Source organism: Jaculus jaculus, chromosome 3 (assembly GCF_020740685.1).
Source record: "Jaculus jaculus isolate mJacJac1 chromosome 3, mJacJac1.mat.Y.cur, whole genome shotgun sequence".
Taxonomy (NCBI): Eukaryota; Metazoa; Chordata; class Mammalia; order Rodentia; family Dipodidae; genus Jaculus; species Jaculus jaculus.
This window is the reverse complement of record NC_059104.1, coordinates 114360590-114384462: the sequence shown is the minus strand read 5'-3', so window position 1 is coordinate 114384462 and position 23873 is coordinate 114360590. Positions and strand designations below refer to the sequence as shown.

Here is a 23873-nt window from a genome sequence, read left to right as displayed (position 1 = left end):
ACTCCAAATTCAGTCAAGTGAACATATGTCATATTGCACCTGGGAAGATCACTCAAGCTCAGGAGCTCAAGACCACCCCAGACAACACAGCAAGATCCCAAATTAGAAAGCATAACATAGTTAGGGTTATGGTTCTGCAGTTAAAAGCGCATGTTTGCATTCTATTGGCCTGGGTTCACTTCCCCAGTAGTCATATAAGTAAAGGTAGATGCAAAAAGTGGCACATGCATTTGGCAGCTCTTTGCAGCGGCAAGAGAATCTGGTGTGGCAACTCACCCCCCCCAAATAAATAAAAATTTAAAAGAAAACAACAACATAGAACTACCCCAAGCATGGTCTGACAGCCAACTTCTTGGAGGCTAAGTCTCCGCAACAACACTCATATTATTGACGAGTGATCTTCAGCTTCCTCAATGAGCCTATGGCTTTGTCTCAGGACAGCATATGTGCATATGACCTGGTCAGATGTGCCTCTGATTCACCAGTGCATGACAGATTTCTATCAGAGTACTTGATGGTCCACCAAAGGTTAGTGGCAAGACCCTACTGCTGAAGACACAATATGAGGTTGACACGTAACATGGAGTGACATGGCTGGAAGCTGGAAAAGAGTCAGTCCCCAGACAGCACGTTTAGGGTCGAAAGGTGCTACATGGGCGACTGGGGGAAAATGACCAATATCTGTCCAAGCAATTCATGGTCTAACCTACTTAGCAGCAAATAACCTGCCGTGATGCTCACACAGTGCAATAGTGGTGCAAAGCCATGGTGGGAAACCAGCTGCTCTTGATTTGGCTAACTGATCCCCTCAGTGGAACCCATAGCTGGAGCTGGGAAACAAGTCAGAACTATATCCAAAAATGAGTCTGCTCTCCATTATCTAGCTACCACCAATCGTAGGCTACAGGAGGGCCTACACCTATTAAATTCTCTCTAAAAACAAATAACGGTAATCCTATTTATCTGATGCTAACTTTACTTTCTGTCAGAGAATCTGCTTCTCTTTTTCAGATAGGCGCAGATCCTAAGGAGAGAACCACCCCATCATACCTCAAAAGGGCTCCAGCTGAAACTAAGAATAATTGGTGAAACAAGCAAGGGTGCAGTTTTCTTGGTGAACCTGGTACCAGAAAAAGGGTGAAAAAGATCAACACAGAAAACAATCAACTCCTACCAAATCAGATATCCAGAGACACAGAGGCCCCCAAAACCTCATCACTGAAGCAGGCCTAAAGTGAACCCAACATGGCTTAGGGAAATTTGTTGAAGAGGGGGTGGAAAGAATGTCAGAGCCACACGTTGTGTCATGATTCACAGAGACATTTCCTCCTATCCATCACTGAGGGCTAACCCCACAATGGACCCACATACCTCAACAAGGAGGGGCCAGAGGGAGAGGGGAGGACAGGGAGGAGGCTATCAGTGGTACCAATTTGACTGTATTCACTGAGTACAAAACTAATTAATAAAAAATATATATTTAACACACGCACACACAAAGAGACCCCAGAATAACTCTTTAGAGAGCCTTTTTCTCTGCACTATTTTGGCTCAACAGCAATAGTTGTTAGAAATAATATCAATAATGAATGTCTTCAAAACAATCATTTATAAAAATGCCTTAGCTGGGTTCCTTTAGTTGTTTCTAAGCCATTATGCCTTTGTACAAACTTGTTGATTCTCACTCCTACAAATAGCAACTAAGTGCATCCTCATTCACTTTCCCAGATCACTTCACGAGTAAGGGATGGAGAAGAATTCTTTCTCTCTCTTAAATAAAAGAATTAAAATAAAATAGTTTAAAATGAAGAAAAAGGCTATCTTTCTCTGTTTCTCTCTTGAACTCTCATGAGTTTAAGTCCAGGCTGGACGTAAACACACTATCATCCTTCCTTGGCCTCCCAGGCACTGGAATGACAGATATATGCCACTGTGCCCACCCTCTCTTTTCTGAATGAACAAACAGTATCCTTATCATAACTTAAAGATTTTTGTTCCTAAAAAAGCAACAGAAATTTCTCAGACATCACCCTCTGCAGGGGGCTGGGCGCTCTGGACCACCTTAAGAGCTTTCTCCCAAGTTCCTGTCACAGTTTTGTCTTCTGAGCTGTGTCCTACTTTCTTGTAATGCTTTCAGAGGGACTTCCTCTTTCAGGTGTGCAAAGACCAGGGGATGTCCATATACTTTTATATTTTAGGTATGACACTAATGCTTGGCACCTATTGTGAACTCAAGGGGCACTTTTCCAATGAAGAGACAAAACAATGTTACGCAGATATCCTTGAGTTCCACTGTGTGTTCTGGCATGATTCAATGGTACCTATAGTGAAGGGAAGACTGTGGGTGAGTGGTAATGTGTTTCTCTTTTCCTCTATGGAGTCATGGAAGTGTTGTGGAGCTGCCAGACTACCTGGGAAGCCAGTGGGGGAGCAAAAGGGATTTACCTTGTAAGCTAATGGGCAGGGAAAAGCCAGGAGGCTTAAAATGAGATTGAGAACTGATTACATTAGAATCATTAGAATTAGTCCATCCATCCTTTTATATGCTCATCTGTCCAACTAGCTAACCCTCACCCCCCAAATATTTATTGAACCCTGTGGCGGTTTCATTCAGGTGTCCCCCATAAATTTAGGTGTTCTGAATGCTAGATTCCCAGCTGATGGAGATTTGGGAATTAATGCCTCCTGGAAACAGTGTTTTATTGGGGCTGGGCTTATGGGTGTTATAGCTAGTTTCCCCATACCAGTGTTTGGCATACTCTCCTGTTGCTATTGTCCACCTCATCTTGGCCAGGGGTGATGTCCATCCTCTACTCATGCCATCATTTTCCCTGCCATCATGGAGATTTCCTCTGAAGCCTATAGCAAAAAGAAATCTTTTTTTTTTCCAATAGCTTCTCTTGGTTGGGTGATTTAACAGCAATGCAAACCTGACTGCAATATTAAAGTGGTACCAGGAGTGGGGTTTCTGCTAGACACCTGACTGTGTGGCTTTGGCCTTTTGGAGCTGATTTTCAAGAGGAATGTGGAAAGATTTGAAACCTTAGTCCTAGAGACAGCTTGTAGTACTGTAAGTACATCTTGATGGACTATTCTGCTCAGAGTTGAAAGACCTGCATTCAGTAAGAACTATGGACTGTGAGGACTGGCTTATGAGGATGAGAAAAAGCTTTGCTTGGACTGAGCTAGAGGCAGTTTGTATAAAAAGCTTGCTGTTAGGCCTGTGTCCTGGGAAGCTGTGCAGGGTTGCTTTGCATAGAAATGAACTGGTGTGAGCAGAGTGATATGGCACAGAACAAACAAACAAAAAAATCTTTGGGTGAACTACGGCCCATTCAGCTGCAATTGAGAGATTACAACCTTTGAGATTGGGCCAGCTGATCTGCACTGGGACAACAGGAAGAAATGTGCACACTTTTGAAGGGGCCTGAGTGCTCAAGGAGTGTCCTGTTCTTCAAAGTCTGCTTTATTCTTCCCTGGATTAACAAATTGGCACCCTACCTGGTATTGTGGAGTATAAGAAATGCAGGAAAGAGAGGGCCATTGAATTTGCAACATAGTCATGTATTTTGGAAATGGCCATGGGCAGTGTGAAGCAGGTTTGCTGGATGCCTGCATGGAAACCCCATGGGGTCATGAGTATGAACCATAGATTGCAGTGGAGACCTAGTGGAGATGCTAGAACTATGAGATGGCTGCCAAGGATAGCTACTGGCCCCAGATGAAGTTTTCCAGAAATGTGATTAGCCTAGCTGGAGGGGCAGAATAGGAACTCCAGCGTCTTGTTGCTGGTTAGAATTATTGGATTTGGAGATTTGTCACTGACTAGAGTTGTTGGACTTGAAGCTACAGAGTTTGGTGTTTGCCTTGATTGTTTTAAATCTTGTATTGGCTGAATATTTGCTATGCCCAATGCCATCTTTCACTGTGTAAATGTTAATTCTGTGCCATTATGGGTTTTATTTGGGGGGGGTTGTATTATAGCTCAATTAAAAGATCTTGGATTATGGAGATGTTTGAACATCATTAGGAGTGATAAAATCTATGGGGTCATTTTAAAGATGGACTGAATGCATTGTATTTTACATCACGGATGGTTATCAGTTTGTGATAGCTATAAGTGTTATTTTTATTTTATGTTATTTTGGTTCTTTTTTTTTTCCCAAGGTGGTTTGATTCAGGTGCTCCCATAAACTTAGGTGTTCTAAATGCTAGGTTTCCAGCTGATGGAGATTTGGGAATTAATGCCTCCTGGAGGGAGTGTATTTTGGGGGGTGGGCTTATGGGTGTTATAGCCGGCTCCTCCTTGCTAGTATTTGGCACACTTTCCTGTTGCTATGGTCCACCTTTTGCTGGCCAGGGGTGATTTCTACCCTGTGCTTATGCTGTCATTTCCCTGCCATTATGGAGCTTACCTTCGAGCCTTGTAAGCCAAAATGACCCTCTTTTTTCCCACAAGCTTCTCTTGGTTGGGTGATTTCTACTAGCAACTGGTACCTACCTGCAGCAAGCCCTTACTATGTCTTCTGACTAGGTACATACTAATAAGTAAAACATGTCACACAACCTGGCCTATTGTCCTAGCTCTACACATAACTGCTGCCTTGAGGAGACTGACTTGCTGATTTAGTTGTTGGCATACTGGGGATTCTAGTCCACAGAGACAATGGCTAGGAGAAACAGTGCAGCTTCTTCAGGGAAAGCACGTAGCTGAGCAGACTGCAGTCGGTGCTCCATCCATGATCATGTGGCAATTCTGCCACTCCTAAGATCCCAGCCACCCACCCTACTACTGCCACTCAGGGCATCTCTGCAGGATCTTCAAACAGTAGCACTGAAGACCTGAGGGTGATGCTGGTCTTGAGGTGAGTGGAGGTCTGATCAGGGTGGGTGGCACACCTGGGCTTACCTGTCCTTGAAGAATAAAAGCTCCTTTCCCAACATTGTCACTGCATCAAAGGATGAACTGGAGTCACAGAGATCAGGAATTGACGGCTTGTGAGAGGGGACATGGGGCATAGTCGGTTTTCCTGGGAATGTTTTCCGAGGTCCTAGGACGCAAAGCATCACAATGACAATGGGGACCTAGAGCTTGCACCTTCTGTGCTGCTCTGGAGACCCACAGACACCTGCAACTTTCACTTTGAGGGTGATGATGCCATAAAGAGATAGCTGTCAATGGTAGGTAGAACTGGGTTTGAATCCCGACATCACTAGTTGCTGAGATGTGTGATGTGATGCCTCCATGTATAAAACAGAGTGGCAAAACAGGGCCTATGCCTGACTATTGCTGACAGAGTTAAATCACACTTATAAAGCATTTTGTAAAAGCATCTGGCACACAGAAAATCTTTTAGTAATGATAGCCAGGCGGGAGAGAAGGCTGAGCAGTTAAGGCACTTGCCTGTTAAGCCTAAGGACCCAGGTTTTACTATTCTCCAGATCCCATGCAAGCCAGATACACAAGGTGATGTAAGCATGCAAAGTTGCACATGCATGTAAAATGGCATATTGTCTAGAGTTTGAGTGCAGTGGCTGGAGGCTATGGAATGCCAATTCGTCTCTCTCTCTCTCTCATAAAAAGTACAAAAAAAAGATTGCTACTCTTTTATTGCTATACATAACTTCTTTGATAGCTATAAGTGTTATTTTTATTTTATGTTATTTTGGTTCTTTTTTTTTCCCCAAGGTAGGGTCTCACTCTAGCCCATGCTAACCTGGAATTCACTATGTAGTCTCAGGGTGGCCTTGAACTCATGATGATCCTCCTACCTCTGCCTCCTGAGTGCTGGGATTAAAGGCATGTGCCACCACACCTGGCATTATTTTTAAAATATTTTTATTTATTGCAAGAAGAGAGATAGTGGAGAAGAAGAGAAAGACAGAGACAAAGATACAGACAGACATACACACACAAAGAATGAGTATGCCAGGGCCTCTTGCTGCTGCAAACAAACTCCAGATGTGTATACCACTTTGTGTAGCTGGCTTTATGTAAATACTGGGGAATAAAATCCAGGCCATCAGGCTTTATGAGCAAGTGCCTTTAACTGCTGAGCCATCTCTCCAACCCAGGTATATCATTTTTAATTTGCCCTTGGTTATATTTATTTTATGTGGGTGAGAGGGGCAAGATTTCCTATGTAACGCAACCTAGGCTTGAACTTTTGATATACCAACTCAGCCTCTCAAATGATTAGATTACAGGTTTGGTCCACCATGTTTGACTATCCTTTATTTCTTTGGAATTGAACATTTTTGTTTTTCATTAATTTGATAACTTATTGTGTTTTATGTTATTATTACTATTTAGCATATTTCTTGACATCCTGCATCATGCTTAATTACACGTTTTAACTTGGCACTCGGGTTTACATATAAAGTACACAGAAAGCATTTGCTATTTCAGGGTATCCTTGGGTGGACCTGCTTGTGAGGCGGGGAGGGACCCACTCTATGGGCCCACTGCTGGTGAGATTTCATATCTCACTTCATCTCCAAGGACTGTCTACCAGCTGCTGCAGCCTTTGTTCCTAGCTCTGTGATGGAGCTTATGGCCAAAAATGAGGGCCAAAGAAGGAGTGAGACATAGGGAGATCTAAGGCCAAGAAAGGGAAGAACTGGTTTGAGGTCAAGGATTGAAGGGGGGCGGAGGTGATTTTCTGGGAGAAGATGAGAAAGGTGGTGAGAGTAGGGAGCGAGGTGACTGGGGTGGATGATGGCTCTGTCTTCTCAGAACACAGCCTGAATTTTTCCATTTTGCCCACTTCTACATATGGCCATGTGAGATATGTGCTTTGGCTCCTGGCTGAGTGACAGTGGCTATCGGGATGATGGTGCCTCTGGAGTGCACAAACACCCCTAAAGGATAGTGTTTTGGCCTCATTCTTCATGGTGTCCCACGAGAACTGTGTCTCAGTGCAGCTCTGCCACTGGCTGTTCCTAAGCCGAGTTTGCAATGTAACAGGAGACAGCCAGACTTCCCTATGTCCCTCAGGGTGGAGCAGAAAAGGCACTAATGTTTCTGGAAAGGATTGATTGAGGGTCTTTGGATAAAATTTGCCTTTTGTCATTAAGGTGACATCTGATTATGCAGGTAGGTGTATGTGTGTGTGTCTTCCTCAGTTTCTCTTCCATCTTACTGTTTTGTGTCAGGACCTTTTGCTAAATCTGGGGCTCACTGATTTAGCTAGAATGGTTAGTAAGTTCTGGAGATCCTTTTTCTCCACCTCTTAAACACTGGGATTACAGGTGTGTGTCTCTGTGCCTGGCATTTTACATGTGTACTGAGGGGTTAAACTCAGGTTCCCATATGCGTGTAGCCAGTGATTTACCCACTGAACCTTTTTTACCTTCTGAAAGAATATTCACACAACATAATTTGACCTTCCACATTCTCAGGGAACACACTTTGCACCCTTGTCATGAGAGTGGCAAGTAATGACACATGTGAGCATGTGTCATGAACTGCAGCTCGTCTATGTGTCTGAGTGGTGGAGTTGTTACTGTAATCACTGGCATTTTTAAGGAGCTAAGGCCACACTTTTCCATAAGTGGGTAACACTATCATCTATGAACTATAAAATATATGCATCCTCTTCCACTGTGTCACTTCCGACTTGCATTGGAAACTTAGACAGATGACTCTTTTCTATATCTATTCAGGACCAGAATGCTCTGGGGGAAAGATGTAAAATTTGAATTATACACCTTAGAAAGGAAAGCAATGTTCATAACTGGTGACTAAGATCTTTGCAAGCAGTCATTGATGGGACTGTGGTTCTAGCCTGATCTTTACCTGAGTGACTGACTCTTGACTCCTGGAAGAATGAGCTTTCTCTAGCCAGAAGACTGAATGCCTGCTACTTTCAGGAATAAGGTCACAGAAGTATAGAGCTCATACCGTACAATGCCTGGATCCCTTTCACATCATCCTTGGGAAGGCGGAATCCAAAGGGATGCTGATATTTATAAGTTGGGTACATCAGTGCTGAAGGGTCTGTGGAATGGGCCAGGCCCAAAGCATGGCCAAATTCATGAGCAGCAACCGTAAATAAATTGAAGCCTAAACAATGTGAGAGAGAAAGGCAGCATCAACATAGGTTTTTGTTTCCCTTATCTTGTCTTCACAGGAGAATTAGTGCCGAGGCACAGTTAGCTCATCTCCTCTTTCTAAGAACTGGATCAGAGGTTGGGAGACTATTCTGGTCCTTGGTTTTCTGGCTTTGGTCTAGTTCTTCCACCCTTTTGGGGGGTTGGGGAGATGCAGATGTAAATCACTCCATTTCCTCACTGTTGGTGACACTGTTGGTTCTGGGTGGGTAGAGAAGGGTTGGGAGCTACTGTTGGTAAGAGAATTTGCAATGATGCTTACATTTGGCTCCAAATACATGAATACTTTTCTGCTATTTATAGTCTACTCTCTTTTATACACATGTTACATGCTGAAGAGTTCCAGAGAACCTGAACTTACTGGGACCTTCATCCCCATTCCCATCACTTATCAGGAGAACACTGATTTAGCCCCCTGGATTACTCCTAAATATAGTGCACTTCCAAGCACAGGTAAGAAACTGTAGCTGCTGCTTCACTGAAGAGAGCTGTGTGTAGGGAAGAAGACTGGTTCTCTAGATTACATGGAAGAAACAGATCAGACATGTCTACAGAATCATCTTGGGATCCTTGCCCCTAGGGTGTTCCCTTTTGGATTTTTGGCTTACTTGTTTTTCCTAGCCAGCCTCCCTAGTTAAAGGGTGGCTTGGGACGTTGAACCTCAAGGTTTCATGATGGAGGCCCAGAAGAAGGTACAATATTTTTCCAGGTTATGGTGAATTGTGCATATATACCATTCGTTCCCATAGTCCACTTCTCAGCATTGTCGAAATGTGTATCTCCTCCCAGGCCTTCTCCGGGTGCAAATGCATGGGCTAGAGTCCCTCGAGGCCCATCAAATGGATAGGAGTCCCCATGATCTGAACAATGGGAAATGCCAACAGGATTAAGCCCAGCAATTCTGAGGGATACTGAGAATAGACACCTTGAGTAGCATTGACACTTACATGTACTTTTCATATCCATTTTGATAATAAGTTCACATGCCAAGTAGTAACTGCCCACTGAAAAATTAGGACCACTTTGTATCTCAAAAATAGCAAAAAGTTGTTATGGTTTCTATTGTAATGTACAGCATATGATAGACTATACATATGTGATGGATTGATTATAAAAGGAGAAAGTTTGGGGATGGGGGATATTTGATAGCAACCCATGAACCTGTTGGCAGAAGGAGCTTTCAAAATTCAATGCATCTGAGTGGGTTAACTGAATGAAAGCATTCTGTCTGTTTCTGTTGTACAAACAACTCAATTTAAAAATATGTCAAAAAAATTAAAAGAAAGGCAGGAAAGATTGCTCAGTGGTTAAAATTCTAATCCCCAGATCTCATATAAATATCTGAGCATGGCCATACATGCTGAAACCCTAAGTCTCACTGGGAACAAAAAGATCCAAGAATTGTTGGATCCCCACAAGCTCAGCAATCAGTGAAAAACAAGACCAGGAAGAAGACTCTCCCCACATTTCACTATGCCTGCAGTCCCTAACTGCAGGTGAGTGGATGAGGCAACACAGACACACACACACACACACACACACACACACACACACACACACACACCACACATTACACACCCATGCAAGCAAAAAAAATATTAAAAGAAGAAAATTTCTCTGAATTTTGAATACCTTCCCATGTAAAACTCAAGAAAGGTATTAATGAAAATCTCAACACCTGACATCTTATGTACTTCATTTTAATATTGATATTTAACACTTATTATGAATATAACAGAAAATGAGGAAGGTAGCAGAAGCTATATCTCACAATTTTTCAGAGCCTTGCTGATGCCAGCCTGTTTTTTGGTTGGTTCATTTGTTTGAATCCCAACCAAGTTCAAGATGCTGTTGGGTTTTAGTGAAACGCACTTAATGAGGTGGCATGTTCTGAGGACTTACTGTAGTGGTTGTGGCCCCTAGTAAGCGTTTGTGTTAGGGAACAGGAAAACATTTTGAAAGACAGGACCACATGTCACCTCCATGTCCCTCCAAATTTGCCTTGAGTTACACTTCCCTGTTGTGTCACCAAGTGGCCATGGTGGGCTGTCTGGAGCAGCATGTGCCTCGGGCCAGGTTCCACTGAGGGACATTTACATAGTGTTTATACACAGGACTCTCTCAGTACCCTCTCTCCTAGCTCCTAAGCCTGGTTCCTCTCAGTGACATCAATTTGGAAATGAGGTCAGGACTGACACGGTCAGCTCAGGACTGACAAGGTGAAGGACATTAGCAACACTGTATGTGGGGGCAGGGAGAAGGGCGAAGAGGCAGGACTCATGTTCATGGGAAGAGTTTCAGTGGCTCTTTGGTCCTCTCCTCATCAACTTCCTGCATGTGTTTTTCTGAAAAGGGCTCAGAGCACACCACCTGTCCCCATTCAAAGTAATGTTTTATTCCAATGCAGAGAATGGAGAAATGGCCACATGTGGCTGGTGTGTAAGTGTGGGTGACACCTTCCTAACCACTGCTCAGGGTTGAAAGCTGTGTCAGGGCCCCCATGGCATTTCTCTCTTTCAGTGGGGACTTGATGTGGGCAGTTCTTGGCTAATATAAAAGGAGTTAACGAACATCATTATCAGAAGGGATGAAGCCAGGTATCCTCCAAACCACTGGCAAAGTTATGGCTGATAGAATTTGTCTCTCCATGGGGCAGAACCACAAACGCTTGTCACAATGAATCTATTCCGCACTGAAACTAGTGGTGACAACAAAGACTAAGAACTGTTTTGGTTCTGCTTTTTGGCCAAGTGAGGTCAGTGCTATGAGGATGATGAGATGGCTCAGTGGCTAAAAGCACTTGTGCAAGTGTGAGAAATGAGGTTCGGATCCCCAGAACCCACATAAAGCCTGCTGCAATAGCACAAAGGTGAGCCTCTGTAATCCCAGCCTTCTTACGGGGAGATGGGAGATAGAGACAGGAGAACACTGGAAGCTAGTGGACCAGTCAGCCTGAACAACAGAGACCCTGCTTCAAACAGTGTTGGAACAGTTCCCTTTGGCATTAGATATGGGACCCAGGAAGCATCACAGTACCTCCACTTTCAAAAGATATCATAATATCCGCCTCTCCTGCATGTGTCCTGACAAAGTTGAGAGGGACAGCGCTACTCCATGCCCGCAGGGCCATCTCCACTGCCTTGTCCACCTCAGCAGGTCTCATGGAGGGGGTGTACTTGGATATTCTGTCCAAAGAAAAGCACAAGGTTTCCTCTCAGTGACTGTTCTCAGACAAGGAAGGCCAACACTTGTAAGTTGTATTTCAAACAACACATGAACATAGATCTACAACCTAGACCCCGTGCCCCCTAGAACCATACTTCTTATTCTGCTTTGAAATATTTGAAATTGTAACATGTTAAACAACATGACAAAAGTAGAAGAGAATGAGACATGAGATAATCTGGTAATGAAGCAGCTGTTGTTTATTTGTCATTTGTTAATTTTAAACAATATCACTTGTGGTACTTTATAATTAGTAAAACATATGTTTTCCCAAAAGTGGGTTTAATGAAGAGACGATGACTTTTCCCTCCAAAGGGACTGAAAATTTTCAATTAGAAAAATCTATGAAGTGCGATTTTGAGTTTTTTTTTTAAAGTTCTTATTCAAAAGCCAAGGGGATTTCCCCAGGGCTGTTGGGGAGGTTTTTTTCATTATTATTTTTAAATTTTATCTTTTTAAATGCAGATTCTTAAAAAGAAGTGAAATGACAGCATTTAAAGGGAACACTCATTAGGACTAGGGGGAAAAAGTGGTAGAGCACTTCAGCAAATTCCAGTGTCGCAGCGACATCTGCAGTCAAAACCTGGTAGTGCGTTTTGAACACAAGGTGGAAATGAAGTTAGTGGATCTGGGATTTTCTGCTCTGAGGCAGAGGCTGAGGTTTGGCAGCAGGCAAAGGACAGGCAGCACAGAAGAGCTCCCATCCTAGGACCCAGGGTTGGACTGAAACCACGGGTGTAAAGCGAGAAAGAAGCCAGGTCTGCACAGCCAGCCTCAGAATCAGGAGTTGTGTGCCCTCTCCCTTCCTCCCTTTTCTCTCTCTCTCTCTCTCTCTCTCTCTCCTCTTTTCCCTCTCTCCTCTACTTCTTTTCCCTCTTTCTCCCTAGCTCCCTCATCCCCTCCCCACTTCCATTTCCATGTCTTGCACATAATACATGATGGAGAGATGCTTTAAAAATTAAAGAGCAAAGGCAGCTTTTTGAGGACTACTCAGTGGCTCTCAAACCTTAGGACCCATGAAAAGTACCTGGCAAGCTACTTACACATACAGGTTTGACCCAGACCTCTGTATTTTAGCAATTATCTTAGATTTTTCTGATGCAGGTGGTACAGTTCCAACCAGAGATCAATTATGGTAATCCTGCTGTACAGAAAAGGAAGGCCCTCACATGAGGATGGCAGATGGCTTAACTGTGCTACTGGTGCTTTCAACATATGTTACCCCTCTTTGCAATTCATATCTATAATTTATCACCACCTAGTTAATACCATGTAGTCTCCTCATATTATAGGCAAATCAGCTCTATCCCAGAGCCAATGATGGATGTGGAGTTAGAGGATGGAGACAAGAGAAAGTGGAGAAAATCCTGACCCAAGGTATGTGGATTGGAAAGGCAATACTAATCATAGGTAGTGTTCTTTGAAGACATGTTCCAACCCAGACGTGACTGTAAGCACTTTCCATGTGGTGTGTTATCTAATCCTCACAACAGCCCAGAAGAGTAGGTAATGATGATGATCACCCTCTACATTTTGTGATTACTCAGGATGGGAGTCCAGTGCTGTATGATTTCAGAGCTGCATGTGCACAAGCACTGGGCTGGGCTTTCATTTTTAATCAGCCGCCATTAGTTAGTTGTAAGATGCCTTTCTGAGGTCCAGGAGCTACACAGAACACCAAGACAGCCTCAGCCTCTTGTGTCCTGGAGCGCAGTGTGGGTGCCGGGGAACTTGTTTGGAGCAAGAATGGATGGGCAGTGGGAGCTAGGCTGAGGGTTTTCAGGGTGGCTGTGTGGATCACAGAATATTATTCAGTTGTCTCCTGCTGTTACATTATCTTGATTTGTGCTCCTATTGTGACTGTCCATAGCCACAGACTAAAATTCTAGTGCAGATTTGAAGGGTGAAATGACTTCATAAATTTACATACTTTTTTTGGTCTTACTGTAGTTACATCATAAAGCCTGTTATGTTGCTCCCTCATGGGATTCCACAGTTGTCTTGATTTTTTGTTGTTGTTGCTCTGAGCGCCACCTTATGGATTTTGAGTCTTACTGTAGTTAACTAATGGCCTCGTCCAGTTCTCTGTGTTCAGAGCTTAATCACATGGACTCCCTGGTGGATGACTGCAGTTCAACAACCTACTGCAAGAGGGAAAATACACCTCGCTGATTTGTTGACTTGCTGAGCTCTGTGTTACAAATACCAACCTGCCTTTACTGACTGACACTGGGAACAGTCAGGGAGGAGTGAGCCACTATAGAGATAAAAGGGTTGTACATAGTCCTCTGTAGGGAAATCAAAAGTGACATGCTTTGATTCACTTTGTTTTAAAATATAATTTAACTTCAAATTTAAATTATTTAGTCATTGTTGTATCTTAGCCATCAGCTCACAAAACTCTTGGAAGCTTAACAAGAGGCTCCAAATTCCTGACATTTTTGAACACTCCCCTGAGCAATATTGGGAGGGAGGCAGGTATAGCACAGCAAAGCCGGGCAATTACATCAGACTAGTCCTTCCTCATCTCTGCCTACCCTGAAGATACGCTCACCATAAAAATGCATAGCCAGGCATGCTGGTGCATGCCATTAATCCCAGCACTTGGAAGGATCACCTTGAGTTTGAGGCCACCCTGAGACTGCATAGTGAATTCCAGGTCAGTCTAGGCTAGAGTGAGACACTACCTCTAAAAACAAACAAAACAGAAAAAATGCAACCCCATTCCGACCCTGGCCTGGCTCCTCACTCCAGAGCACCATGCCCTGCCGCTGTGCAGGCTGCCCCTCCAGCCATCACTCCGCTTCCTGCACCCTCCACTCCAGCTCTCAGTGGTGCAGGAGTGTCAGCTAGCCTAATAGCAGTTCATTCTCCTGCTGTGGTGTGCTTTTCTACTTGGAAATTGCCTGACTGTTGGTCAAAGCTGGAGCAGAGCCATGCAGGAGTGGAGGCCAATCTTCCTTTCCAAAGTTGCGTCTCCTTGGCATGTGTGAGGCCGAAACATACAAATACTACCTGTCCTCAGGCTGAGGGGTGGCACCCTGCGTGACCAAGACTAGATAGGATTAATCTGTAAGTGCATCAGTCCTAGGCTGGCCTCAGAAGGGCATCCAGTCTCCCAGAGCAGGAAATTCTGGCCTAGAGACCCAGAGCACGGGAGGAAGGACCAACGTTCCTGTTGTTCTATCAGCAAGAGGCCAGGCCAGATGTGGGGGTGCAGAACCCACAGCAGGCCTGTGGGGTGACTTTGCTTCAAAACTAGGCTAAGATGTCACTTCTTGGCCTCTGGGCGCTTCATAGCTCCCAACACTGAGACATCTACTGCTCAGTTAGACTTGCCTGTCTCTCTTAAAGGACTGTGACTTCCCTAAATTCTAGAAAGGGAATCTGTTCATCTTTATACTTCTCAAATTGAATGACCATAGCAGACAATAAATCATCAATAAACAATTCTTAGAATCAATGAAAAAGTTTATCATGAGTTTTATCTTTCTTATTAAGTAGATTTTTTAAAAATTAGTTTTGTTACTAATCAGACTACTTTACTTTTTTTAAAGGTTAATGAGTGTTTTAGCTGGTAAAATTTTTAGTGCACGAGATGGTCAGTTATTATGGTAATCCTGAAGTTTATATTTTCAAGTGAAGAACTACAAAGTTCTTATTCTTTCCTGTAGTTGGGGGGAGTTGTGATCATTATACAGATCAAAAGGAAAGTGGCTTAGGGGATGTGTTTCTCTGAATTTGGATAGACTCAATCTCATTACCTGTATGTCAACATATTTTTTTTCCATTTGGGTTCACCTGGGAAGAGGCGGTAGTTGGCCACATCAGGGACTCCACAGCGTGGCCTCTTGATCACATCCATTGTGTTCTGGTCCAACTTCCCTGTGACTTGGAGGCCAAAGAATGTTTGCAGTTCCTTAATCTTCTTGACCATGGAATTGCCTCCTCTCACAGCCAGCTCGCCGACCTGATGGCCTCCTTTCTTTGTATAAAACTTGTCAAGATATGCCTGAAATGGAGAGGCAGGCTGACACGACCATGGTGTAGTCTGGGGAACACTCATGCTCAGATAAGACAGGGGACAATATTCTATATATAAAAATAGGGCATATATTGTTATTTTTGAAGCATTTAGACATATTTACATAGATGAAGCTTAGATACATCCAAAATCAATAATTATTATCTTTGAGTAGAGAATGTTATAAACTTTTTTCTCTTGTCTGTCTGCCATATGTAGATTTTCTATGATCAATTTCATCAATCTATGCTCTTATTTTAATTATTTTTTAGCTTGCTGGTAGAGTGTTTGCCTTGTTTTATTTTTTTAAGGAAAAAATTGAAGGAAAATTGTAATAACATTTTCTATGGACTCAGTAGTTGTCGCCGAAGTTCTTTATCCAATTTTCAAGACATGGACTGTCTGGTTTATTTGACAAATAGCTATTGGTAACTGTTTCCTGTATGCATAATGTGAACTAAGTATTTTTTTTCCTCAAAGAGGTTTTATGCCCCAACTATTCAGGAGGTACAAAGGCAGAGGGTAACCTGTTTAGCTGAGGGTTTTATCTAGTTCAAGAGTATTCTGGGGTAAAGTTTTCCTCATAAGATTGGTTTCCTGAATTAGGACCTCTGCCCCTTGAGGCAAATAAAATCAGCTATAAAGTGTACAGCTTCATCTGCACATACAGACTTTAAATCCCTTGGTATACATTGTCCAAAACAATTTTCTATGACTCAGGATTGGAATTGGGGTGAATTAGGGGCAGGGTTGTGTCAATGCAGGGTTAAGGCCTGTGCCTGGTCCAGGAATTTTACCTTCCTTGTATCAGGAAACTAACCAAAGAACAGCTAAAGATTTAGATATTACATGACACATGTTCATGTTTTACTTATATAGCATAGAAGTTCTTATTTATAAATGAATTATCTCTATCAACTCTATTTGATTATATATAAATTATGCATGTTACTCATATATTTCATAGAGATTCCTATATAATAAATGTTGAAGGTGAACTTAGTGTTCTATAATTATAAAACATATAATATATGCTTGTTTTTGCAGTGCTGGGGATTGACCAAGGGTCTTGCTCATGCTCAGCAAGTGCTCTACCACTGAACTACATCCCCAGTGTGTAAAAGAGGATTTGTTGATATATTATTAATATATTCATGTGATGCAGAACCAAGTATCTATTAAGATCATATTCTTGAAAAATATATATTTAGTGATATGAGAGAATATTCTCAAGATGAGGATGATATACTGAGAAAATAAGATAAATCATCATATTATAATCACAACTTCCTATGTAAAACACACACAAAGAAAGGAACTGTGTCTGAATTTTAACATTGCTTATCTCTGGGAGTTGATGTTATGGGTGACTAAATTTCTTCTCTATGTTCTTCTATACCTCCAATTTTGTTTTAACACTGACTGTTCAAGAAAACCAGCAAGAGTACATCTTACTTGTTGAGAGAGTGTGTTCTATCTCCTCATTCCCTACCTGGACAGGAGAGGAGTTTGCTTGGTATGTTGTCCCTTAAAAATTGTGGGTGAAATGAGACTCCAAGAGGATGAAAGGGGATGGGCAACCTGGAAGGTCCAGCCCTCACACTTGGATTTGATGCTCTGAAACACAGGGGAGACTCTTGGTTCCATTTTTATCTTTCCTTAGTCACTTTTTGCTTTTTGCACAGGATGAAGTTGATTCTATGAGAAATTCCTATTTATTCAAATGGATGCTGTGATAATGCATTGTTCATGGTGTTATCTCTGAGTCAAGCTCTGTTTAAGACTGTGCTTCATATTTCTGAGACAATTTTGATTTCAAATATTTTGTTTCTTTGTTAGGATATATGATGTACACAGCATCTTAATTTCTGCTTCACCAAATAAGAACATATAAGGGAAGATATTTATGATAAACTTAGTGAAAAACATTTTTATTGTACTATCAGAATGACACATCATCATAAACAAAAACTAGGGGAAAGTCAGTGAAGGGCTTACCAAAACAGAAATCCGGATAAAGAATATATGTGCATAGACCTTGGGAAAAACCCAAAATCAATGCAAAAATGTCCATGATAAAAAACATTCAAAATTTTAAAGGACAACAGGATCTTACCATCCTCATCCAAATCCTGGTCTTGAATAACCTGGAAGATATAGACTAAAATATAGATGAAGATGATAGAGTCTAAAATGATATAGACTGAGGGATTAACACTGGTTATGCCCTAATGATGGATTTTAGGGGATTCTTTTTACATTGAATGCATTTAGTATTTATAAAAGTTCTTTCCCTTTAAAATGTGCGTAAGGCACTAGACCTAGGTCTGAAAAAGTTTAAGGCTGTCTTAGTAGATAAGATCAAAGCAGTATGTTTTGTTGAAGTAAAACCAAACTTAGAAAGTATTAATCCCCACTTAAAAAAAAAAAAAGAAACATTTGACATGACAGTGCAGTGATATAAGTGAATGCTTCCTTCTTGGTGCTCCTGCAGAATGTGGCTCATACCTTGTTAAATCACTTGTTAGCTTTCTATGGTTGTCCTGTCCTCACCGGCTCAGTAACCTGCTCCTTTCTGTGGGGCTGTGACTGATGCACAGAGGCAGACCCTGTGCCACATAGTCTGGCTCTCAGAATAGATGGTGAGTTAATGTTTTATTTAGGCAAATTATGAAGATATACCTCTTTGAAGAATTATCAGATGTTCTAAGGTACCAAAAGCCTCAGCTGCTGTGACCTTTCTAGTCAAAATTATTGACAGTGTTTTTGGCGTACTTCATGCAGTCAAGATGTTCCAGTGAGTCCTCAGATGTGTGTTTAGAGCTGCTCCTGGGCTGGCCTTCACTTGTATGAGGCTGACTCACTTCTTATGTCATCACTAGGTCAAAGATTTCAGGACTCACTAGGGTTCTTCCTGTTGCCCTTCATGTCCTCCAGTTCCCTTGTTAAAATTATAGCTTTAATGTCGGTTATTGAGTGGTCCTCTTTCTGCTTCTTCCCCAATGTTTGGCAGATAAGAATAATGGAGGATGACAGAGTCTGTCCCTGTAAATGGTTGGCCCAGCTCTGCCTCCCAACTCTCTAGTACACTTAGTAATGTTCTGCCTGAGAATCAGTTTAAAACTCATATTTATTTATGTTTGAGTAATGTCCAATATATGGTTTCTTTAGCATTTCTTTCCTTATAGTCTAAGTTGTTTCTTTACATTGCTTTCTTCAGAGTTCAAGATGTTGAAATGGATTTGTAACAAGTTTGGTGCTGTCTGAAAAAAAAAATCACAGGTTCTAGTCCAGGTTGCATCACCAACATGGTGGGGAGACTCTTCTAAATTCTTTTGGATTAGCTCTCCTGTTTAGAAAATAGTGTAACCTTCTTATCTTGCTTATCTATTGAGTATAATTGTGAGGATCCAATGATACTCTCAATGTGAATTACTTTTACATATATCAAAAAACTTTAAATAACTTTTTATTTACTAGTGCCACTTGTGGAAGGCAACCTTGAAAAAAACAATTATTTTGCTTAGCCTGAGGTACAAAGATACTTTAGAAATATTATTCATATGTAATATAACCTGTTTGTTTAAAAAAGAAAAAAGTAAGTAAATTATAACTTACTTATGTTCTGAAATATTTGTGACACTTTACAATGATGGTTGTGAAAAGAGTATAAAAGCCAAAAAGTTCTTATGATTCAATAATCAGTGAGAAAAGTAAGAGTCAAATTTTAAGCATAGTAACAATTAAAAAATATCATAGAAAGTAAAATGGTAGTACGAATATCTGAATTTAACAGCTTGCATCTGGAAATTTTGTTTTTATTTTTCATAATCATGCAGTAAGAAAAAAATTTATACTGTTTTTAGAGACAACTTAAAAGCATGTTTTAAAATATTTTTGTTGTTTATTTTTATTTATTTAAGAGCAACAGTCAGAGAGAGAAAGAGGCAGAGAGAGAGAAAGAATGGGCGCACCAAGGCCTCCAGCCACTGCAAACGAACTCCAGACATGTGCGCCCCCTTGTGCATCTAGCTAACATGGTTCCTGGAGAACCAAGCCTTGAACCGGGGTCCTTAAGCTTCACAGGCAAGCGCTTAACTGCTAAGCCATCTCTCCAGCCCAAAAACATGTTTTAAATATTACATCAATATTAATACACTGTCTTTGAGTTACAGTGACTCAACTCACAAATTTTGAATTTATCCTAATGGGAAAGTGCTATGAATCCCATGAAAATCACACTACAAGGTTTGACTCTTGATAATTTCCTAAGGTAGCAGTGTATGGTAGGATAGATGTCCTGATCCTGAGCCCCAGCCACACAGTAACAAGGGCAGGGTACTGTGTGACTTAACAATGACATTTGGTAAGCTGTGGATGATAATTTCAACCTATAATGAGATTATTAAGATATAATGACATCATAAATCAAGGAGTACATATACAAAATTATTATTATTTTTTAAAACAGGATAGTCTCATGTATCCCAGACTGGCCTTGAACTCCCTATGTAGCTGAGGAGAACCTTGAACTTCTGATCCTCCTTCCTTTACCTCCTGAGTGCTGGGATTATAGTGTGTGTCAACACACCTGGCTATGCAGAGCTGTGGATTAAACCTAAGGTTTTATACATGTTAGGCAAGCACTCTACTAGGTTAGCATCCTAGTCCTATACTATTTCTTTTAAACAAAGCAAACAAAAAATCTGGAATAATCTTTGAATTATGGGGATAGGCATATTTTTGAACATTCCATCATTTTCAAAGCCCTCATGCAGATCCACAAATGAGAAAGTAATGATGCAAGTGCACACTGGATAAATAAACTAGACCCTGTTTAGATTTTCATGTGCAGTTGTCTGTGTGGGTTGGTTTGTGGTGGAACTGTCTGGGCTTGCTTCCTCTTAGCAGTGATACACAGAAAAGGGAGGCATTTGGAAGGCAGTTTCATTTTGCCATGGTCTCTCAGCTCTTGGGACAGGGGGTTACTGACTATACTCCACACTCCTTCTGGCTGGGGCTGCTGCTTCTGCTGGCTGTCCTGTCTCCTGTCCTTTCTGAAATTTAGGTTCCTCCAAGGTAATGGCTTTCTCCCTTCCTCGACTATCCCCTTTGCCCCAGTTACTCTCTGTGCTCCTGGGTAATTTTCTCCATCAGGACTTCCCATTTCTGAAGTAATCTCCTGCAGTGTTGACTGACCCAGCACTTGCTCACCTGTTGTTGCCCCATGAAGGCGTCATCAGAGCAGAGACTTAATTAGTTCTCTTCCTCGTGTTTCTCTAGCATGTCACCACGTGCTGAATAAGCTGCCTATTTTCACTTATTTATTTTTATTTTCAAGGTAGGGTCTCACTCTAGCCCAAGGTGTCCTAGAATTCACCATATAGTCTCAGGCTGGTCTTGAACCTCCAGTGATCCTCCTACCTCTGCCTCCCAAGTGCTGGGATTAAAGGCATGTGCCATCACATCTGGCTTCCTTTGTGATTTTATAAGCTCATAAAATTTGGTTTATATTTCTAAAGGTGAAAGTAATTGTTTCTAGTTTCTAGAATCCACATAAGCAGTCTGTCTCAAACCTTCTATACTCCTAAAGAGTGATGAATATTCTTTCCCAGAGCTGATGACTGGAACCTTTGCAGGACGAAGATGCTGTGGGCCAGAGGCAAGGTGCGGACAAGTTTCCAGGCTTCTCAGAGTATATCCTAACAGAAACTGAAGAGGCCTTGGAGAGGAAGAAGTAATGAATCTCTGAAGGTCCCCAATATTCTCATAGCTACACCATTCTTTTGCAGTACTCCTACTGACTCCTGACTGGCCAGCTTAGTAAGGATGGCTTCACCAAAACTTCCCCACTTTATTCATGTGTCAACTGGGATCAGCTAAGTCTTTCTGTAAAGGGCTACAGTCAACATGCTTGGCTCTGCAGACCATACTCCACCATTATGGCACAAGGACATGTAATCTGATATGGTATGGTCAGGCTTGGCAGGTAGAGCTTGCAAGGACGCTGAACTATATAGTCAGGGCTCCCACTAGCTCGTATCTATTCTGGCCCTAGCATGGTCCTCTCGGGGCGTCTGTGAGGGGGATGTTGTCACAAACTTGCCTTTTTTCTGGATCAGTAGGAGGGGCAGGAATGGCATCTGGGTAAAGGGACTTAGAGCTAGGTAGTGTCAATAAAATTTAATTTATAAGTGATAACCCAATATTCCGAGCTATTTTGAAGTTGATTCATCTACAAATGAGCCCCAATGAAAGAATGCTTAACCCAAGTGGGCATCTACTGTTGAACTGAACTTGCTTGTTTCAATGAAGGGTTGTTATGAAAAGTGTTCAATGTTCTATTGTGTTGCAAGAGAATCAGTTGGATCTGATCAATTGGAAGGACAAGTGGTAAACATAATTGGCAGGGGCAGGTCAGTTTCCACAGTTAAAAATCAGCGCTCCAGTGCACCAGGCCCAAACTGTCCAAAGAGCAGCGAGGCAGGTGGGAAAGCAGTTCTCAAGCAGCGTGGAAACTACATGCATGCTATAGTATTATCAGCCTCTGAGAGAGGCCTCTGAAGCACTGGGAATTCCATCATTAGAAATCTATGTCTACAGGTTAAGAACCACCACCTTCCTTTTAAGAAAACAAGCATTTGGCCTTACTTTGAGCCAAGCAGCCTTTATAAAGTTCTAACAGGACTGACTAAGTCAGACCTTTCCCACCATCAGATGGGAGAGATCGCAGAAGAAGAAAATACAGAAAGTATATTAACAAGAGTTGTGGGACAAATATGCTTTAGGAAGGGAAACCCTCAGAAGAGAAGGGGTTTTCATCTAGGAAAAGTGTGCTCCATGTGAAATGTGGATCAAAAAGATTTTGAACACAAGACCATTGTTTAAAATGTGAACATAGGAAATCCTTTTATTTATTTATTTTTTGACGGCCAGGCACTTAGTACTAAATTCACAGCTGGTCTCCCTGTGTGAGGGTCTTAAACTTCAGTTTTTATATTTCTGCCCTTATTTTTCCTCCATTATCCCTCAAATTCTCCTTTCTCTCTCTCTCTCCTCTCTCTGTGTCTGCTGTGTGTGTAGGTACAAGTGTGTATACCTGTATGGAGGCCAGAGGTTAATGCCAAGTGGCTTTCTCAATTGCTGTCTACCTTATTTTTTCAGAGAAGGTCTCCACTGAACCCAGAGAGCTCAGCAATTTAGCTAGGTAAGGTAGCCAGCAATCCCTTTTGCCTCATCAGCTTTGGGATTATAGCATGGCTTTTATGTGGATGTTGGGGATTCAAACCCAGATCTTCATGCATGTATGACAAGCTCTTTACTGGCTGAGCCATCTTCCAAGCCACAAACAAATTTAATGAATTTTTTTTGACCCCAGGGCCTTATGCATGCTATGTAAGCAATCTACTACTGATCTACATTGCCAGCTCTTAAATTCACATATTATTTTTCTTGTATGTTTTTGTATGAACACTCCCAAATTCTGTATAAAGCAGGACATTCCTAGGAAGACATTTACTCATTGATTTATTCAGCAATGCACTAAATGTGCCCAGGGCACCAATCTTACTTATGCCATTGGTTAGACCTCCATGGGCTTGCACAAATGTACTTAATTTATCATTATTCCCTTTTAGGTTTCCGAGGCCTGGAGGTGGAAGAGGGAAGGGGGCAAGGAGTCACCAACCTGTGCAAGGTGGTAGTTGTTCCTCCAGGTCCTGGGGGTAGCGGCAAATAGGGTGGGGGCTGCAGCGGAAAACTTCAAAGCTGTGACAAGGAGGACAGCAAGGCCAGAGGCAGGGAGCGCCTTCATCTCCTCTCCTTCCAATGCTTGGTAATTATATCAACCCCAGGGGCAGCAGACAGCACACACTTGCACTTAGACCCTGCGCTCCTTTTATAGAGACCCACAGGCCCAGGCCCCAGGCTCTGAGAGTAGGGATGAATCATGTCTCCAGTGGTAATTATACAGCTCACTTCTCTCACTGATGAGGGGGTAATACACAGAGGGAGCACAGGAACCAGAGAAAGTTTCATTCTGTGAGATTTCTCAAGTCAAAAAAGGAGAGATATGGTCACTTTTAATGAAGCATGCAGGTACTTAAAAAAAATTGGAGCAAATTTGACTGATCTGAACCCCAACCAGCTTGAATCATTTGTTTACCCTCAGTCTGGTCTGATCGCAGACAATGTATTTGATGAGCATATAATTGAAGAAGAAGAGGTAGAATAAAGTTGAGTCTTTTGGGCTCCCTACACACTCAGCCGGGTTTCTGCAGCCCGTATCTTCTGTGTCCATCTGGACGCCTCTCAGGAAGAATGCTGTACCTGCTGCTGCTGCTGCTGGTGGTGGTGAAGGTTCTGAGCATGTGAGATCCTGAGTCACCGAGGAAGCAGAACAGGATGCTGTGCTGATTAGGGAGGAAAGAACACTGGTAACTGTCAGGCTTCAGAAAGAGTTATAAGAGCTATAGTTAACCAGAATATTAGACCAGCATGTCATTCTCTGAAT

At 42.1% G+C, this 23873-nt stretch overlaps 1 protein-coding gene across 1 annotated transcript in view; it reads right to left on the bottom strand.

Annotated features, from left to right (window-relative positions):
• The window catches only part of Mmp20 (matrix metallopeptidase 20), a 47692-nt gene extending 24518 nt beyond the window's left edge, over window positions 1-23174 (bottom strand). Inside the window, exons 1-6 of the mRNA XM_004661906.2 lie at window positions 23049-23174; window positions 15102-15349; window positions 11149-11297; window positions 8847-8972; window positions 7904-8065; window positions 4910-5051 (exon numbers count right to left, since the gene is read on the bottom strand). Of these exons, the coding sequence (XP_004661963.1) occupies window positions 4910-5051; window positions 7904-8065; window positions 8847-8972; window positions 11149-11297; window positions 15102-15349; window positions 23049-23174 (953 nt within the window). The remainder of the gene's footprint in view (window positions 1-4909; window positions 5052-7903; window positions 8066-8846; window positions 8973-11148; window positions 11298-15101; window positions 15350-23048) is intronic.
• Between the last annotated feature and the right edge of the window lie 699 nt (window positions 23175-23873).